Source organism: Elephas maximus, chromosome 6 (genome assembly GCF_024166365.1).
Source record: "Elephas maximus indicus isolate mEleMax1 chromosome 6, mEleMax1 primary haplotype, whole genome shotgun sequence".
NCBI lineage: Eukaryota > Metazoa > Chordata > Mammalia > Proboscidea > Elephantidae > Elephas > Elephas maximus.
In genome coordinates this window covers 84,977,577-84,998,984 of record NC_064824.1, presented here as the reverse complement: position 1 = coordinate 84,998,984, position 21,408 = coordinate 84,977,577, and the positions used below count along the sequence as shown (strand labels likewise).

Below are 21,408 nucleotides of genomic sequence, written 5' to 3'. Positions count from 1 at the left end.
GAATGCCTTTATACTTGATTCTGCTGCCCAGTATTTCTTCACCCTGGTTTAAGGGCTAGTTAAGGGAGGTGGAGCGTGAAGTAGAGATGAAAATATGATCTTCATGGTTGGTAAAGCTGAACTGGAAGATTTGTAACTTAAATCTTTACTCTAAATAAAGCTTCCCACATTCTCCCCCTTAGGATATGCAAGTGGGACAAGTCAGGTTTGCGGTGCGGATACTGAACTACCCACTTCTCAGGCCTTCCCACACAGACAGCAAAATGAGTGCTGGAGACAGGCATGGGGGAGACCTGCAAATAGCCCCAAAGGTCCGAGTGACAGGTATTCCGTCCTTTTCCCAACTTCCCCAGCCTCTAATGTCCCCAGAGAAGGAAACAAAGATGACAGTATTCAGCCCTTTTCCCAATTTCCTCAACTTCTAACGTCCCCAGAGGAGAAAAGAAAGATGTGATTTGGAATAAAAGACAGAAGATGTCTTTCCAATATTTCTGAAAGTCCAATGTTCCTATTTTGGGGGGCTAAAACAGTAAATGAAAAAACGATTCCTCCTACACAAGAAACTCATGGTGCAGTTTTATAGTGGAATAAGAAACAGTTAATCATCCCTGATCAATTAAATTTTTCCCAAGTTATAATCAACACTGATTCATTACTGAAATACAGTTACGTAATAATCACTTTACATAGTATTAGACAGAGAGGTGTTGTACTTACCAGCTAATTTTCCAGTAATTAAAACAGTGTCTTCAAATAGCCATATATTTGCTTGGCTTTGCGGGAACAGTGAAAGTGTAACCGACGAATATACTGTGAAATATAGCACAATTAGCATATTTTATTAAATGTGGGGGAAAAAACAGGGATAAACATAGATCTGTTCCAATAGGTCCTGAAAAGTAGGGGGGAAAAAAGGGTGTTGGAAACAGCAACTCAAAACGAAGGAAGAAACAGGTACGCAGCACAAAGAATGTAATCAAAATCATTGTACTGCAAATGTAGCAAGTGTTGTATTGGTGATTATTTTTGACAATTAAAAAAATTTTTTTATTAAAAAAAGGAAGAAGAAAGAATGTAAAATATGATGGAGAGGGAAAAAAGGCACAATAGAGTGAGAAGAAATCATTTGGCATCTATCTCTATCTTGTTTTATTAATATTTTCTATTTCCCTCTTTTCCACCAGGCTGTTGTTACTGAACACCAGGAGCACTGCCACAGCTTCCCAGCCAGGGCTTCTGAATCCATTTTAGCCCTGCTTCTGGGCTTTTCTCCTTATACACAGCTGAGTGAATCCCATTTCCAAACAGCTTACACTCAGTGTGCTCAAAAATTTACAGTAACTGCCTTATTACTTGGCATATAAATCTAAGCTGTTTGTCTCATACTTTGATAACATCATGATCTGGCCCCACTTAATCAGACCCAACCTGCTTTTTACTTATCCTTTGGGCATGCCAATCCCCTCACTGCCACCTGCAGGCAAGCTTCATGGCATAGCAGAGCTCTTGCTCAGGATTCCTTCAATCCTCTTTCCAACGAAAGGAAAAATTCCTTCATATTTTCTTCAAACTGGCACTCCCTTCTAGTCTTTTTATATTGAATTCACATAGGCATTTTCATTTTCAGTTTACCAGAACAAGAGATTTCCAAAACAGAAGAAAAAAACATTTATATTTAACAATACCAAACCCATCGTCATCACGTTGATTCTGACTCATAGCAACACTGTAGGACAGAGTAGAACTGCCCCACAGGGTCTCCAAGGAGTGGCTGGTGGATTTGAACTGCTGATCTTTTGGTTAGCAGCCAAGGTCTTAACCACTGTGCCACCGTTTACATTTAGGGAAGGCAAACTCTCTCAGTGCTTACTTGGCATTCTTCCGGTCTTCCAAGGCAGTGGTGTCAATACGTAGCCATCTTTGTATGCAATAATAGTTAAGCTGAGTCCTAGTTTATAGGGTACTTTTATCAACACTGCGCCATTTTTTTTAGTTACTGTGGAATTTGTCTTCGTATAGTTTACAAAAACTTCTACAACTGCTTGACTCAGGTACTGACGACTGATGATGTCATTCACCTGGACCTTCAGCATAAATACAGATACTAGAAGAAAAAAAAAAAACACACAAATTGCAGCATGTTAGATCCTAGAATGCATATGCTACTATGTTTTAAAATGTCATTCAGGACATACGAATAACAACAAAACTGTTGATAAATTTAGGAAATACATATGTATGTGTGCAGAGATAGACAGAGGTATAAAAACATTCCAATAAATTCATTATTTGTCCTAAAGCTGAATAAATTTGAATGTTTATTATTGATAAAACACAGTATTACTTCTCATTTTTTCTGCCAATTAAAAAGAAGAAAAAAGTAAAGCAGTGAGTAATAAAAAGGCATGCTTAAAAATGGGGTCTTTCGCTATTTATTCAATCTGTATGCTGAGCAAATACTCTGAGAAACTGGACTATATGAAGAAGGTGGCATCGGAATTGGTGGGAGGCTCATTAACAACCTGCTATAAAAAATAGATGAAAACCGCTATAGGGTTGCTATGAGTTGGAATCGACTCGACGACAGTGGGTTTGTTTTTTTTGGTTTTATATGTAGATGACACAACCTTGCTTGCTGAAAGCAAAGAGGACTTGAAATACTTCCTGATGAAAATCAAAGACCACAGGCTTCTTCAACGTAAAGAAAACAAAAATCCTCACAACTGAACTAATAACCAACATCATGATAAACAGAGAAAATATTAAAGCTGTCAAGGATTACATTTTACTTTAATCCACAACCAGCACCCACAGAAGCGGCAGTCAAGAAATCAAATGACGTATTGCACTGGGCAAATCTTCTGCAAAAGATTTCTTTAAAGTGCTGAAAAGCAAAGATGTTACTCCGAGGACTAAGGTGTACCTGACCCAAGCCATGATATTTTCAAAAGCCTCATATGCATGCAAAAGCTGGACAATGAATAAGGAAGACTGAAGAAGAACTAATGCCTTTGAATTATGGTGCTGGCGAAGAATAGTGAATATACCATAGACTGCCTGAAGAACAAAACAAGTCTGTCTTGGAAGAAGTACAGCCAGAGTGCTCCTTGGAAGCCAGAATGGTGAGACTTCATTTCACATACTTTGGACATTTAATCAGGAGGGATCAGCTCCTGGAGAAGGACATTGTGCTTGGTAAGGTAGAGGGTCAGCAAAAAAGAGGAAGACCCCCAACAAGATGGACTGACACAGTGGCTGCAACAATAGGCTCAAACATAACAACGACTGGGAGGATGGCGCAGAAGCAGGTAGTGTTTCGTTTTATTGTACATATAGGGTCGTTATGAGTTGAAACCAACTCTACAGTACCTAACAACGATAACAACAGGCTAAAAAAGTAGTCAAAGTAATTAGTCATGACCGCCATTTTTTTCCTACAGATAAAAAGAGAAGTTGTAAAGAATTACCTTGCTTCTGACTTCTCTGGTGTCAACTGCTTGATCAAGCAAACAATGCTGGCAGCCTAAAGCAATATAAATCCGTAACAATCCCCCTTACTAGTTCTCTCCTTCAAAAAAAATACTTTGACATTTAGACTGGGCAGCTTCTGTGATTAAATATATGATTTCCTCCATTCCTCCATAATCTACCTTCTCTTCTCCATTGTATTTTTCAGCTTTCCATGCACATATTATTTTCTCTGTCGCTTAATTATAATCATTACACGTTGCCCACATAATCTTCTTTTCAATATGTCACCACTGGTTTAAAAATAGTTCAGTATCAAATGATTTCAACTACACTCTTAGAAAACACATAATCTAAATGTTGAGAGAAACAAGTAAAAATAAAATATAAATCAATAACCTAAGCTCTGAGTTGCTAGGAAAGAGCTAACTACTTATCACATAATTAGAAAGCATTGTTAAGTAATGAGGAACACTAAAATTCAAAACAATAAATAGGTATAGAGAAATGTTTTTCAACAAGCATATTAAAACCAGCACTATATTATATTTTGCTATAGGATACAGATACATAACTCAAAGTCCAGGAAGGGTTAAAAAGTACTGCTGTATATTCATTTGGATGACATCTAGCACTTGGGGTGAGCTGGGCTGGTAAAATTACTATCCCATTTCTTTCCAAAAGAAGTTGACATCATCCTATTATATTGTTAAATTTACATAATGGAGAAGCCACCTCAGTTTCAGATTTCTTCAGCAAAAAAAAACTAGCCCACTCTTGACTGTGTTTCAAGTATCTAGCAATAATTGCATTTAGTTACTACAACTTTTTTCCTCTATCGGAAAATGTTAAAAAGGAAGTTTTTATGAACAAATCATGGGTAAAAAAAAATTTAACAATAGAATAAATTTTAAAAATTTCTTTGAAGTTTATGGATTCTGATGAAAACTAAAAAAAAAAAAAATGAAGAGCACAAAAAAATTGACTGGAATAAAACTGTTGTCTGGCAACCATTAGAAATGTTCACCTATATTCATTTACTTAACAAATGTTGTAAGTTGCCACCAAGTCAGGTCTGATTCACGGCAATTTTATGTATAGCAGAACAAAACATTGCCTGGACCTGGACCATCCTCACAATCTTTGGTATGTTTGAGCCATCATGTCAATCTATCTTATGGAGGGTTTCCCTTGTTTTTGCTGACCCTCTGCTTTACCAAACATGATGTCCTTTTCTAGCAACTGGTCTTTCCTGACAACGTGGCCAAAGTAAGTAAGAGGAAGCCCTGCCATCCTCACTTCTAAAGAGCATTCTGGCAATTCCTCCAAGACAGATTTGTTCGTCCTTCTAACAGTCATCATATATTCAATATTCTTCGCCAATACCGCAATTTATATGCATCAATTCTTTATTCTTCTTTTTTCCCTGTCCAGGTTTTTCATGCACATGAGGTGACTGAAAAGGCCGTGACTTTATTGAGGGTTTGTTTTGAGTCAGATCTGCACTAAACAGGTATTGCGGATACAAACATAAAATACAGTCTTGCCTTAACAAAGTTTACTCTGAAAAACAATGTAAAAAAAAATAACAAAAAACACTGTAGAATTATGTGATAACACCAAGAACTTTCTACAACATGTAACATGGTCTTATATAAGATTATGTAGAAATTATATATAAAAACCAATCCAAATGCATTGCCAACGAGTCGATTCTGACTTGTAGCAACTCTACAGGACAGAATAGAATTGCCCCCTAGGGTTTCTAAGGAGCGGCTCGTAGATTTGAGTTAGCAGCTGAGCTCTTAACCACACACACACACAAATATATATATGTATATAGAAACCACCAGGGCTTCTATACACACACACACACACACACATACATACATATTATGTATACACACAGACATATATATCACAATTCCTATAAGAAATATTAAAAAATATGGATCTAATATTGACTTTAGAATCACTTTACAGTATCATCTTCCTGAACAGGAAGAATGTCAACATTTTGAGGTCAGACCTCCAAGGGGCATGGCCATTCATTCTCTCCCATTCTCCATGATCTGAGCTTTTGGCCCATTTCAGTGAAGACTTTATAGTGAGAACCTGAAAGATGCCAAACTTCAGGCTATGACCCAAATCAGGCTTTAACTAGGGCTATTCAGATTCCCAGTTCACTTCCAGTTTACTCCCGCCTACCATCTTCACACAAAATAATCAGTCATAGAAAAATCTTAGAGCTAGGCATAACTATACAAATATATTAATATGTAAACAACAAAAAAATCTGGTTCCAAATTTAAATGACTATGTATTTGAAACCTTTAATACAGATATTAAAGGGGCATGGAGATTAAAGGGTCAGCAGAAAAAGGGAAGACCCTCAACGAGGTGGATTGACACAGTTGTTGCAACAATGAGCTCAGGTATAACAATGACTGTAAGGGTGGCTCAGGACCCGGCAGTGTTTCATTCTGTTGTGCATAGGGTCGCTACGAGTCGCAACCGACTCGGTGGCACCTAACAACAATAGAGATACAACAATCATTGTTTCACTAAAGAAAATAATCAATTGAATCCCACCAATTTACCCTGGCATTTGAAATCTGAGATTTGGCTACCACCTCCCTTACAACCTTATTTCCCATTATCTACACACTAGTATCACAGACCAGCAAACCAAAGCCTGCAGGCCAACTCTGGCTCATGACCTATTTTTATAAATAAAGTTTTACTGTAACACAGACATGTTCATTCATTTCTGTATTGTCCATGGCTTCTTTAGCTAACAATTTGAGTTCAAAGATCCTTCAGAGGCCATAGGGCCCACAAAGACTAAAATATTTACTATCTGGCACTTTACCGAAAAAGTATGTCGAAATTCTAACTCAGAAAAAAAGACCAGACTTACTGGTCTGACAGAGACTGGAGAAATCCTGAGAGTATGGCCCTCGGACTCCTTTTTAACTCAGTACTGAAGACAATCTTGAGGTTCACCCTTCAGCCAAAGATTAGGCAGTCCCATAAAACAAAACGAAACTAGACAGGCACACTAGCCCAGTGGCAAGGACAAGAAGGCAGGAGGGGACAGGAAAGCTGGTAATGGGGACCCAAAAGTCAAGAAGGGAAGAGTGTTGACATATCGTAGGGGTGGCAACCAATGTCACAAAACAATACGTGTATTAATTGTTTAATGAGAAACTAATTTGCTCTGTAAACCTTCACCTAAAATACAATTTTAAAAAAGTCTGTCACCTAAATGGGCACTTTCTTGCTACAACATCATTACCTATTTCTTCCTTCTAACTGAAATGCCCTCCTTTCATTTCTACTGGACAAAATCCTAATCCATCTTTCAAAATTTAATTATATTCCACTTCTTCAAATAAATGTTTCCTTATTCCAATCAGATAGGATCTCCTTTTTTGTACAGATTAATTTAATGGCACATGATACATCCTGCATGTGTTCCACTTTTCTGTGTATCTGTCTCCTGTTTCTGAGAGTAGGCTTCTTGACAGCTTATGCTGTTTCAAAATTAACTTTGTGTCTTACCAGAGCACAGAAAGGGGCTTAGCATTGATGGATAAACACTCACTGAATGGAAGAGGGTAGGAGAAAGGAGGGAAAGACGAAGAAAGCTGGAAAGAGACAAGGAATGAAGGGAGAGAGGTAGATGACAGTACCATAAAGGAGGATAGAGAGGATCAGCAGTAGCCAAGCACCCAGGAAAAGAGAGATAATTGTAGATTCCTACACAGAGGCCACCTGAAGTTACAGCTAGCTTTCTATCCCCAGTATTCAGTCTACATTTTTTAGCTTAATCCCACAATTGCTAGGGAAAAATATTTTATATTACTACAGTAGTCATAACAATACATAAATAGTAAGAATCCTTTTCCTTGTGGAAATTAATATAACTTTCCCTTCTTCTTCATCTAAATATTTAATCTGGAAATATTGACTACAGAATACATGAACAGCAAACGTCCTAAATAAATATAATGAAACTGTATCATGGCAAAGACTAAGAATTTTATTTTCACTATTACAAAATAATGCCAATGACAAAGTTCACAATTCTTTCTCCCAGGGTACTAGCACAATTTCCCTATTTAATTGGAACAAGGGCTAAGAATTCAGAAAAGAGCCAAGGAGAGCGAAGCAGCTTATAAAGAGAAACGACCACACTATTATGCATTCTGTAAAGCAGAGTGGAAAGGGCTTAGACAGTTTAGTCTTTACATCATTTCCAGTATGGACACACAAGCCTCCTTCTTTAAAAAGGAACAAAAGGGCACTGAATTTAAAAAGCAAAACTCAGTGACATAGAAAAGCCTCCTTTTTCATCGCTTAAGCCACAGATTGGATCAAAAGTTCATATTGGCTTTGGAGTTCAAAAGCAAAAGAAATCTGTGCATGTTTGAAGCAAAACACAAATCTTTTTTCAATAAGCTAACACAGTAAGTCCCTGACTTATGAACGTCCGACTTACGGACAACTCCTATGTGCCCTTTAATGTTACGTAAATTTGCCCTCACTTTGAAAGGCCTGAACGAACCCCTACCAGAAACAAATTCATCAAATCACCTTCACCCGCTGCACATGCAGATCTGAAATCACCAAAAAGGCTTTAAGGCTTTTCTTGCACTAAATTAAGGCTAAATAAGAACTGCATACACCTACCAATTTGACTTAACGACACACTTAGGAATGAATCTTGTTCGTAACTCAGGGAATGCCTGTATTCATTACAGAGAAAATGTCAAATCTAAGAAGAAATTACACAGAATAACAACATGATCTCCAAAGGTAAAAAAAAAAAATGTTACGGCACAAATAAAATACTCATTTTTCTCCATTAGGATTGGAGGTTTAAGTGAGTAATTCACCAAAACTAATGAAATAGATAACAAAAAGTCTTTGTAACTTCAGAACCTAGTAAAAAAGACAACTCAATAGGGAACAAATGAGACAGCTGAACCACTAGTGTCTGGACTCAATTCCTTCTTGCTAATCCAAAGGGCCCTTTTTCTCAATGGCAACAAATCAATCTGATTCAAGCTCCTAAAACATGTTGTCCAAGCTCTCTCCACAGGCATCTGCCATCCTTTTATTTTTCCTGCCCAATGTTTCATCCTGTCTTAGAATTACTTCCAATAATTCATTCACTCACTCACAAATTCACTCAACATACATTTGATAAATAGGTTATATTTGAAGGCACTAGGTGTAGAGCGACAGAACTTGTAGCTCACTAAGAAAAAGTTAAGGGTCACATTATTTACGTCTTTGAAAGCAACACTTATTAGAGGCAATCATGGCTGCCATGGAAGTACTGGTTACAGGATGGGTACCTAACTCAGACCAAGGGTCCAAGAGGGTTCCTTTGTGGAGGCAAAACCAGAAATGAATTTTGAAGAAGTGGTGTCGGGGGGCAGATGGATAGTATAGGTCCCCACTTCACACGGGAATTAAATTATCCCTAACGAGTTTTTGGGTTGGACCCTTTTATGGGGCAGTTCTACTCTGTCCTACAGGGTCGCTATGAGTCAGAATCGACTCAACGGCACTGGGACTTACCCTTTAGACTCAGCTCAGGCATCCCCTCCACATTTAGATCTTCCCTGGGTCACCACGCCCAGTTCCAGGTAGAGGGAGGGTGACTGGTTTTCCTCCTCCTTTATACTGAGCTACATGTTACCTCGTCTGAGCTATACACTAGCTCAACTCAAACTGAGTTATCACCCAAGATCAGGGTCATGTACGCCATCACAGAAGAAAAGACAACTGAGAGAAAGGAGGAGTAAATTTTTCTTTCTGAGGTAATTCAGTTAAATAAAAAAAAAATTCAGTTAGAGTATAAAAAAAATGAAGAAAGGAATACTGAGGTTAAGAAGAATATGTGAAGGCTGCCTAAAATGGAAAAAAGTGAGCTGAGAAAATGTGAAGAACAGAGCATACCCCCTCCAAGGGGTAAAACTGGAGGGACTAAGGTGCTGGGGCTGGGTACCATAGTCTAGGGGGACTTTTAGGACAATTGGCATAATATAGCTCATAAAGAAAATGTTCTACATTCCACTCTAGTGTGTAGTCTAGGGTCTTATGAGCTTGCAAGCAGCCACTGAAGATACATCTATTGGTACCACCCCATCTGGAGCAAAGGACAATGAAGAAAACCAAAGACGCAAGGAAAATATAGCCTAAAGGACTAAAGGACCACATGAACCAGAGCCTCCATCAGCCTGAGCCCAGAAGAACTAGATGGTGTCTGGCTACCACCACTGACCACTCTGACAGAGATCACAACAGAGAGTCCCATATAGAACAGGAGGAAAATGTAGAAGAGAATTCAAATTCATAAAAAAAAGACCAGACTTACTGGTCTGAGAGAGACTGGAGGAACACCCGAGACTGTGGTCCCTGGACATTCTGCTAACCCAGAAGTGAAACGATTACCAAAGTCCACTTTTCAGACAAAGACTAGACAGGCCTATAAAACAACCTAACACACGAGGAATGTGCTTCTTAGACCAGAAGGCAGGAAGGGACAAGAACTGGATGAACGAACACAGGAAATCCAGTGTGGAAAGGAGGAGAGTGCTGTCACGTTATGGGGATTGCAACCAATGTCACAAAACAGTATGTGTATAAATTTTTCAATGAAAAATTGACTTGTAAACTTTCACCTGAAGCTATATATATACACACACACACACATATATAGTGTGAGCATGTGTCCATGCTATTAAACATTGTCCAAAATTACCATATTTATTATTAAAGAATATTCTATGGGTTGTTTAACACTTCCTCTATTGCTGTATGTTTAGTTATTTTTAGTTTTTCACATTTTCAAATGATCCTTCAGTTAAAATCCATGTATAAATTTTCGATGATTTCCTTGGGAAGGGAAATAACAGGCCCATAGGTATCAACTGTTTAAAGTTTCTTGATAGGTATTGCTAAACTGCTTTCCAGAAGGTAACACCAAAGTATACTGTAAACTGAAGAGTATTCATATTTTATTTTACTATAGCCAATGTATCAATGTGATGGTTCCTATCTCCCCAGGGAGTTACATGAATAAGAACATTCAGTAAAGCTTTGAAATCATTTCTTTTCCTTTAACGTACCTTTCATTCTCAACATTGTTATTTATTTATTTATTTATTGACACCCTCATGATAGGCTGAGAGAGCGTCTATGAAGAAAATTAAATACACAAACGATAGCCTGGAAAAGAGTAACAAGAGACCAATATGTACTACACTCTGTTGTCTTGGGATTCCATTGGTGAATTCATTTTTATGGCAAATAGAGTGGTAAGGACTTAAAAACATCCATTTCCCATCTTACAGAGGCTTTCTCTCTTTGTTCTTTCTATACACAAAGTATGTTTAAATCAAGGAAGAGAAAATGGAACTTATTTAGAAACTGCCAGACACTTGCTACAGCAAGTCTTTCAGAAAAGGTTTGAAACCTACTACTGTCAGCATCTAAGCAGACGGGACCCACCCTGAAGTGCGAGAGGCTAGATTTAAACAGAATGAGCCACCAGCATCATCTCCAGAGCTTCTCTAACATTTAGTAAAATGTAGCATTATCTCCTGTTATTAGACGTCTGAAAAGAATATTAACCAGTAAATAGAAATTCAGGTGGTATGAGAATACTAAGTGCCTAAACGGCAGTGGGTGTGGTGGAAACCATTAGCAGAGCATGAATCCTTCAGCATGAACGCGACCCAGTCTACAGAATTAGTAGATAGCCAAGATAGTGCCAACCCCAAAAAAAACCCCAGTGCCTGGAAATTCTGCATAAATGAATCATTTGTTAATTTAGTTTTTCATTGAAAATTAGAATTGAGTTGAAAGATCTCAAAAGACAAAGCAGATACGACTCAATTTTATATAGTATACATTGTATAAAACAAAAGTCCATAAGTAACATCCCAACGTTTTCAAAATTTAATTTATCGATTAAATTCACCTCAGTAAACATTTATTAAATACTGATGAGGTATCAGGTAAAGCCCAGGTCCAGTGAGAGCATATATCATAATACTTCCGCTTTATGAAATCTTGCTGCTTTATGTTATCCTTACATATGCTTATGCTTGCTCTGCCTACAAATGTCAATTACATGTACCTCAAGGGTAGAAGCCTTGCTCTTGAGTCTCTTCAAAAATCCAGAGACGCTGTGCATAGTTAACATCCACCTGTGCTTGCCAAATTTAATTTGGGTGTTGTACTGTATATCCAAGGAGCCCTGGTGGCACAGTGGTTAAGCACTCAGCAGCTAACCAAAAGGTGGGTGGTTCGAACCCAGCAGCCGGGTCTACAGCAGAAAGATACGGCAGTCTGCTCCCCTAAAGATTTACAGCCTTAAAACCTTATGGGGCAGTTCTACTCTGTCCTACTGAGTCACTATGAGTAGGAATAGACTCATCATTAGGGGACTATATGTCCATCTCTCTAGTGTACTGTTTGAATAATTTTCCATCCTAGAATTTCAGTATTTCATATTTAATTTTAATTTTGGGGCTTTATAAGAAATCATCTTCTCTAGAGTAAATCCTTCTAATTCCAATTCTCTTACGAAAAAGCCCGAGAGAATAACGTAAACTGCTTTAGGTTAAGAGCTGAGTGACAGAGGTCAAATCTTATATTCAGCCAGTCATCAATTTAGACACAGCCGCCTTACTGGCCTTCACCACATGTGTCAATCAATTGTATCTAACTGAGGGAGAAGCAAACATTTACCCACCAGTCCAACCAAGCAGGGAGCTATCGCTGTCAGTCTAAGTTCAGCACTGATAATGCCCTCTTACCATTTGCCAGGCTCTGGAAATACAGACTAAAAAAAGATCAGTTTGACATGGCTGAATCCTTTGTTTTCAACTACATCCTAAATAGACTAAAAATAATCCTGATATGACTTGCTTCAATTTATTTTTGTCCCACTAAATTTCTAAACCTTCATCTGGTTTATTACTTTAATTTGGACACAACCCATATCATGATTAGGAGTTCTTAATAAACTCCTAATGAATCTTATTTGGCCTTTATAAGCCACGACTTTATTCCTACTTCCTACTCATAGAAATAAGATGGGCAAGTATTTTCTGAATATTTTCCTCTAAATGTGTAGTTTCTAATCTCTTCCATTTTTTTTCATTCTATCCTTTAATGAAAACCTCTTAGTGTTAACATCAGAAAATTTTAAACTGTTTAGATGCAATCGCCATCTTAATTTGAGAATTCAAGCTGCCTTGAATTTCACAGAAGACAATCTTCCATATCAAATCGATATATTAGTCAATCAACAGCCTCCATTAGGATGTTAATGCCTTTCTCTGCTGTTGAGTAGTAATCACGGTAACAGGAAGAAACGTAATTTACTACTCCTTTGAGGTAAGTATCCAAAAAAATAAGACATCATCTGCTCTGCAGCAGAATTCTTTTCCAAAGAGACTGTTCCAAGACCACAGTTTTAGTGGAGAAATACTACTACCCAGCACAATGCCAAGGCTAGCAGAGAAAATGGAGAGCTATAAAACATTGTTTTTCCCATAAAGAAACACTACCTTATAAATAAAAAGTTTTCCAAAGGACCACAGCCAGTATTATTTTTTATTGGATATGATGACAATATTCTGGTTCATGTTAAGATTTTCTGGACAGGAAAAAAGCCTACTACTTGAATGCAGCCTTTCATAAGAGCCAATTTATCTTCTCAGCAAAACAAAAGGAATCAATGTACTAGTGAAAACCTGAAGCTGACACATTAATACCTCACTCTGGCTTTTGGCAGTCAAATGTATTTTGCTTGCTTGTTTGCTTGATTGCCTTCTTTGAGTAATGTTCCAAAGACAATATTGTTTCTATATAATTTTAAAAGAAAAATGGTAATTTTATTCCATGTTGTTAAGTGCCGTTGAGTTGGTTCTGACTGATAGTGACCCTGTGTACAACAGAACAAAACACTGTGCAGTCCTGCGTCATCCTCATGATTGTTGCTATGGTTGCATCCATTGTTGCAGCCACTGTGTCAATCCATCTCGTTGAGGGTCTTCGTCTTTTTTGCTGACCCTCTATTTTACCAAGCATGATGTCCTTCTCCAGGAATTAATCCCTCCTGATAACATGTCCAAAGTATGTGAGATGTAGTCCTGCCATCCTTGCTTCTAAGGAGCGTTCAGGTTGTACTTCTTCCAATAATTTTATTCCATAATATGCTTTAATAGTTTGTACTACAGAAACATATAAGTACGTTTATCATCACTTTGCAGGAAGACTAAGAAAACAATGAAAAAAATCACCTCATTTACTACAAAGTTATAAAACTGGTATGTTACCTTTTCTGTCCACTTATTAAATCCTTACTACCTATTATCATAGACTAAGTCAATAAAGCATATTATCAGTACTTCTGAAATATTTAATTTACTAAAAATTATATTTAATAATAACAGTAATCAATAAGTATCTGCTAAGTTCTAGGTATTTTACATACATTATCTCTAATACTTAAATTGTGAAAGATAACCATCATTATCTCCATCCTAGAGAATGTTCAAGAGTCCCCTGGTTGTGCAAACGTTAATGCACTCAGCTGCTAACTGAAAGGTTAGAGGTTCGAGTTCACCCAGAGATGCCTTGGCAATCTATTTCCAAAACATTAGCCACTGAAAACCCTGCGCAGCACAGTTCTACTCTGACATACATGGGTCTCCATCAGTCAGAACAGAATCGACAGCAACCGGTTTAGAGAGTTTAAGACCACATTTAAGAAGGGTCAGAGGAAGTTTTTAATCACTGCCGCACAAACTCCAAAGCCCATTATTTACCCAACAAACCATTAAGCCATAGAATTTTTCCTGTGCTGGTAAAGACATCACCCAGGGAAGCATGTGCGTGCGTACAGAACACAATATTCTGTCCTGACTATGCCTAAGCCCTGCCCTCCTTGACAGCTCCATCCCACACCCTCTTGCCTCACTCTCTAGCATAGCCACACTGGCCTTCTTGGCCTTCTTACCTGTCTTAAATTCACCAAGGTCTTTCCTGCCCAACCTTACAATTAAGAACTAAAAGTTAGCTAGTCACTCAATTTTTTAAAGCACCAAGAAAATAGTCTTAATGACTGCCTTAAGTTGTCATATTTTTATGGCAAAGAAAACTTTTTATAATTATTGAGGGCTGATTAATTAAATGTGCTTGTTGCAATGTAGATTTAGAAATGTGTTTTTTTAAGTCAGAGGCCCTTGGGCAGTTATCTTGGGGATTACATATATACATTTATCCTTTTAAGGACATCTAAAATAGTACAGTGATGTGAGGGAAAAAATGGAGGTGAGAAGCAGTAGCAGAGAGGGAGTGAGAAAGCATGAGGTTATCATCATGGACCAAAAAAGTAACAAAACTAAGTGCTAATAGGAGACAAAAAAATCAAGGTTGAAATGGAAGAAAACAAAAATTAAGAACAGGGAAAGAAAATGACTCCTAAAAAATGTTCCAGGTTACTATCATGACTGACAATTCTCAATCTCAAAATGTCTTATAGTATTATAAATTCATCATCTTCAAATTCATTTTTCATACCTTAAGCATTTGCCCTACCCTGGAAACTAACAGGTATTCTGGAGTACCTGTTGTGTGTCCAGCACTGTGACAAGTAGAAGGATACTTCAGAGGACCAAATAGATACTGTCCATGGAATACATTCTAACAGGGAGACAGGTAACTATCAATTAGTCCCATTTAAAAATATTGTGGGGCATGCTATGGGTACAAAGAAAAGGGTATGATGAGAGATTACATCTCATAATGATATACTTGGATAATTAAATGTTATATTTAAAAAGACAGCAAAATAAGGAATATAATAAGTAAAACACTATTTAATTATCCTGAACATCTTGGGAACAGATAAGTAACATGAAGATACTTAATTCCTTAGCTATTTCTCTTAATATATACAATCATATCATGTTATGAGTCAACACGCTTTTATTGAGCACTTAGTGAGTACTAAGTATTCTGGGATATAAGATGGGTGAATATATCTATTCTCTGAAGGCATAAGCTCAAGAAAGACAATATATAAACACAACAGAAACAATCAGAGACTAATTTAAGACAACATATTATCAAGTGTTGACTCACCAAATAGAGATTATTAATGATCTAATGAGAGAGAGATAATTGTGGACTGAAAATTGTGCTTCCTAGAGGAAGCAGAACTATGGTGGTTTCCTATCTTTAACAGATAAGGAAGAGGTAGGGCAGTGCCAAAGGGGAAAGGAAAATGTTAACAGAGTTAAAATTTGCTTAGCGTTAAGAAGTTAGAAACCCTGGTTGCATAGTGGTTAAGACCTATGGCTGCTAACAAAAAGGTCAGCAGTTCAGATCCACCAGGCGCTCACTGGAAACCCTATGGGGCAGTTTTACTCTGTCCTATATCATTGCTATGAGTCGGAATCAACTCGATGGCTGTGGGTTTGGTTTTTGGTTTTATGCTGTTGTTGTTAGTTGCCATTGAGTCTATCCGACTCATGATGACCATGTGTAGACTAGAATTGCTCCACAGGGCTTTCAAGGATGTGGCTTTTCAGTATCAGATTGCCAGACTTGTCTTCTGAGGTGCCTCTGAGTGGGTTCCAACTGTCAACCTTTCAGCTAGTAGTCGAGTACTTAACTGTTTGCACAATCCAAGGACTCCATAGGAGTTAGTGCAGGAAATAACATATTGAGCTAGTTAAGACTTCTTTGGTTGAAAGTTACAGAAATCCAATCAGAATTTGCTGAGACAAAAATGAGAATTTATCAACTCATAAAATATAAGGAGACCATGGGAATGGCAGTTATCCTCTTGGATCTCCATAACAACTAGAGCCAGAAACTTTATATCTCTGTATGGGCTTTACCCTTTCTGTTCATAGGCTAGCTTACCTTCTCCACATTGTGGGAGGCATGGCTGATGACAACTCCCAGGTTTTACATCTTATCATTTCCAACATCAAATTTATTCCCATTCTCGGTTTCAAAAAATTCCAGGGAAGTGTCTAGTTGGGATCAGGTGTCTTCTTCTGCACCAAGGGGATCAGACTATTTATCTAAGATAACATCTTCTAAAGTAGCCATGTGGATGGACAACGGTGCATGTGAGCAGAAGAAAGGAGAAGAGAGATACTAGACAGACAATTCTACACACGTCCACCATAAAAATTACATGTAAGAGCAGAGTTGACCAGTGGGAAATGACCCTATGTTAGTAGGATATGACCAAAGAACAAAATGAAAGTCTGGGAGAACCTCCAAATTTGGAGAGTAATAGAGCTAAAATGCTCATCTTTATACAAAACTAAGGAGCCCTGGTGGTGCCATGGTTAAACTGCTCAGCTGTGAGCCAAAAGGTTGGCAGTTCAAACCCACCAGCTGCTCCACGAGACAAAGATGTGCTAGACTGCTTCAGTAACAATTTACAGCCTTGGAAACCATATGGAGTCACCATAAGTGGGAATCGACTCCAGGACAGTGGGTTTGGTTTGGTTGTATACAAAACTCAGTTTAACCACAACCTGGTGAATATGTGAATAAAACACATTATTTGCACAAATATAACAAGCCGATCAAAGTAAAACCTAAGAATTTGCCACATGAAAAGTTAGTCTATAAGATTCATTTATTTATATTTGAAGTTCAGTACCTTTTCCTCATTGATTTTTGACACAGTTCATTGAAGTTTTTAATAACTGGGTTACAATCTCAAGAAAAGGAATTTATTATTTGCCCATTAAAAGCTACCTTGATCTTAAGAGATGCATGCTGAAGCTTTTAGTGTATAACTAAGCTTCTACTGGTTCTGCAAAACCATCATGTGCATTAAAAAAACCAAACTCACTGCCATCAAGTTGATTCTGACTTATGGCTAACTCACGTATTGCAAGAGTAGAACGGCTCCATAGGGTTTCCTCACTACAATCTTTACAGAGGCAGATCACCAGGCCTTTCTTTCATGGCACTGCTGGGTGGGTTCAAACTACCAATCCTTAGGTTAGTAGTTGAGCGCAAACTGTGCCACCTTAGCATGTGCATAGAAAGATAGTAATAGAGATAAAACAAATATGACAAATTTTTATAACTGATGCATCTTGGTAGAGGATACATGGGTATTCATTGCAGTATTTCAATTTTTCAGTACATTCCAACTATCCATTACAAAACATTGGAGGTGGGTAGAAGCTTGGTGGAAGGCTTCAAATTTTAAAGGCATGATAGTAAAACCTACAAAAGCCAAAACCTGTGTAAGGTAGAAACCTGTCAGAGAAGGAAATTCAAATATTTTCCACTAAAACAAGTGACAGAAAAGTGGTAAGGCTGCACCATGTCAAAGATGGAAAACTTGCAAGACTCAGAAAAACAAGACAAGTGCGTTGAGTGCTCGCTCTCACAGGTTTCACTATATAATGAACGTTTTAGAAAAGAAAGCAGTGTTTGAGTAATATCCATGCAGAAAAGGGTATGGTATGAATTAAAGGGAGGAGAAAATGGGGAGACCTAATAGAGTACTCTAACAGTCCAAACATGTAGAGTAGGGGGGTATGGACAGTGCAAGTGGCTTATGAAAATTAAACAGAGGGAATGGACACTAAGGGCACTATGACCAAGTACACCAAAGAACCTGATCAGCAACAGATTGCTGTAGGAGAGGGAGAAGACAGAGTTGATGACAATTCCAGGTTCTCCAGGTTGGATGATTATAGAGAAATGATAGGAATAGGTCTAATGGGGAAGCAAATCTTCTGGGTGAAGACAATGTCTTTCATTAAATAGATTTATAGGCTAACCCTTCCATATTAACAGTTTACATTCTGAACTGTGGTATAATCTTCCTTTAATCTCTGAAGGCCCAAAAAGACAATGTATACACCCTCAGAACATTGAGAAGCTAACATGCTGGGCCGAAGCCCGAGTGAGGACAACTGCAGTCAGCCCATGTGCTTCCTGTTATGACACCTGTTCTCAGAGTCTCAGCTCCTCCAGCTTGGACGACTGACAGCATCTCATGAATTTAAAAAACATGCAGAAACTGCATGACAAGGTGCTTTAAGTGGTATGAGCGAGTCAAAATTTCTATCGTATTCACAAAAAACACATCACTATAAAAAAAAAAATCATCATGCTGGAATTCCCTTCTTATGCTTTGGTAATTCCCAACTAGGTAGACTACTGTTAACAGTATGAAAACCTAAAATTCTTGGCAAACTTTTTGATTTGGCAGGAAATCAGGCAACCTCCATGTGCAATTTTGTATATATCTATATACTTTTAAGCTTCAATTCAGATTTGCAGCCGCAATCACAGTATATTAAATCATTCACTGCCTTGTGGTGGAATGTGCAGTTGTTGATGAGGGAAGAAGAAAAATGAGGTTGTGTCCATGACAGACTGGGGAAATGGCCAGCAGGACAGAAGTGATGGGAAAAAGAGAAAGGTTATTTCTGGGAGTCATCAAGACATTTGGTCTGTACTATACACATATTAAGGACTGATAAGTTAAGAATACTTCACAATTTGGTGAAGGAGGTAACATGCCCTCTTTCAGGGATAAAAAAAAAAAAAAAAAACCAAACCCATTGCCATCAAGTTGATTTCAACTCATAGCAACCCTATAGGACAGAGTAGAACTGCCCCATAGGGTTTCCATGGAGCAACTGGTGGATTCAAACTGCCAACCTTTTGGTTAGCAGCTGAAGCTTTTAACCACTGTACCACCAGGGCTCCTCTTTCAGTGACAGTATTTCTATTACATATCAATATAACGGCAAAAAGTACCAATTGCTAGCTTACAGTAGTTCCAGTAAGTTGAAAGAAATGGAGATTATGTTAGAACTCTGAATTCAATTCCCTTATTTAAGAAAGGTGCCTCGCCCATCTGGTTTCTTCAAGAATGTGGGCACTATGGAAGAAGCTACATTCTTTTTGCCTTTTCTGACAATATCATTACTGGAAAAACAAGCCATAAAAGTAGGTACCAAAAAAAAAAAAAAAGCAAACCCAGTGCCATCAAGTCGATTACAACTCATAGCGACCCTATAGGCCAGAGTAGAACTACCCCCCCAGAGTTTCTAAGGAGCGCCTGGCAGATTCGAACTGCCAACGCTTTGGTTAGCAGCTGTAGCACTTAACCACTATGACACCAGGCTTTCCATAAAAGTAGGTATTAAAAAAAATTCAGAGATTACTAAAGATAAAGGGGAATAGATTTATTATATTTTTCTCACAAAAAGAAAAGTAAACGGGAAAAAAAAGATCTAAATCAAAAATAAGAAAAAGTCAAAGGATATGAACACACATTTCACTAAAGAAGATATTCAGGCAGCCAACGGATACCTGAGAAAATGCTCTCGATCATTAGCCATTAGAGAAATGCAAATTAAAACTACGATGAGATTCCATCTCACACCAGCAAGGCTGGCATTAATCCAAAAAACACAAAATAATAAATGTTGGAGAGGCTGCGGAGAGATTGGAACTCTCATACACTGCTGGTGGGAATGTAAAATGGTACAACCACTTTGGAAATCTATCTGGCGTTATCTTAAACAGTTAGAAATAGAACTACCATACAACCCAGAAATCCCACTCCTGGGAATATACCCTAGAGATACAAGAGCCTTCATACAAACAGATATATGCACACCCATGTTTATTGCAGCTCTGTTTACAATAGCAAAAAGTTGGAAGCAACCAAGGTGTCCATCAACGGATGAATGGGTAAATAAATTGTGGTATATTCACACAATGGAACACTACGCATCGATAAAGAACAGTGACGAATCTCTGAAACATTTCATAACATGGAGGAACCTGGAAGGCATTATGCTGAGCGAAATTAGTCAGAGGCAAAAGGACAAATATTGTATAAGACCACTATTATAAAATCTTGAGAAATAGTAAACCTGAGAAGAACACATACTTTTGTGGTTACGAGGGGGGGAGGGAGGGAGGGTGGGAGAGGGTTTTTTATTGATTAATCAGTAGATAAGAACTGCTTTAGATGAAGGGAAAGACAACACTCAATACATGGAAGGTCAGCTCAACTGGACTGGACCAAAAGCAAAGAAGTTTCCGGGATAAAATGAATGCTTCAAAGGTCAGCGGAGCAAGCGCGGGGGTCTGGAGAACATGGTTTGCGGGGACTTCTAAGTCAATTGGCAAAATAATTCTATTATGAAATCATTCTGCATCCCACTTTGAAATGTGGCGTCTGGGGTCTTAAATGCTAACAAGCGGCCATCTAAGATGCATCAATTGGTCTCAACCCACCTGGAGCAAAGGAAAATGAAGAACACCAAGGCCACACGACAACTAAGAGCCCAAGAGGCAGAAAGGGCCACATGAACCAGAGACCTACATCATCCTGAGACCAGAAGAACTAGTTGGTGCCCGGCCACAATCGATGACTGCCCTGACAGGGAGCACAGCAGAGGACCCCTGAGGGAGCAGGAGATCAGTGGGATACAGACCCCAAATTCTCATAAAAAGACCAAACTTAATGGTCTGACTGAGACTAGAGGAATCCCGGCGGCCATGCTCCCCAGACCTTCTGTTGGCACAGGACAGGAACCATCCCCGAAGACAACTCATCAGACATGAAAGGGACTGGTCAGTGGGTGGGAGAGAGATGCTGATGAAGAGTGAGCTAATTAAATCAGGTGGACACTTGAGAGTGTGTTGGCAACTCTTGTCTGGAGGGGGGATGGGAGGATAGAGAGAGAGGGAAGCCAGCAAAATTGTCACGAAAGGAGAGACTGAAAGGGCTGACTCAAGAGGGGGAGAGGAAGTGGGAGTAGGGAGTGAGATGTATGTAAACTTATATGTGACAGACTGGTTGGATTTGTAAACGTTCACTTGAAGCTTAAT

The 21,408-nt window shown here is 38.3% G+C and overlaps 1 protein-coding gene across 1 annotated transcript in view; it reads right to left on the bottom strand.

Annotated features, from left to right (window-relative positions):
• FAM171B (family with sequence similarity 171 member B) overlaps positions 1–21,408 on the bottom strand; it is a 58,982-nt gene that overhangs the window by 17,208 nt on the left and 20,366 nt on the right. Inside the window, exons 2-3 of the mRNA XM_049887615.1 lie at positions 1,871–2,104; positions 718–810 (exon numbers count right to left, since the gene is read on the bottom strand). Of these exons, the coding sequence (XP_049743572.1) occupies positions 718–810; positions 1,871–2,104 (327 nt within the window). The remainder of the gene's footprint in view (positions 1–717; positions 811–1,870; positions 2,105–21,408) is intronic.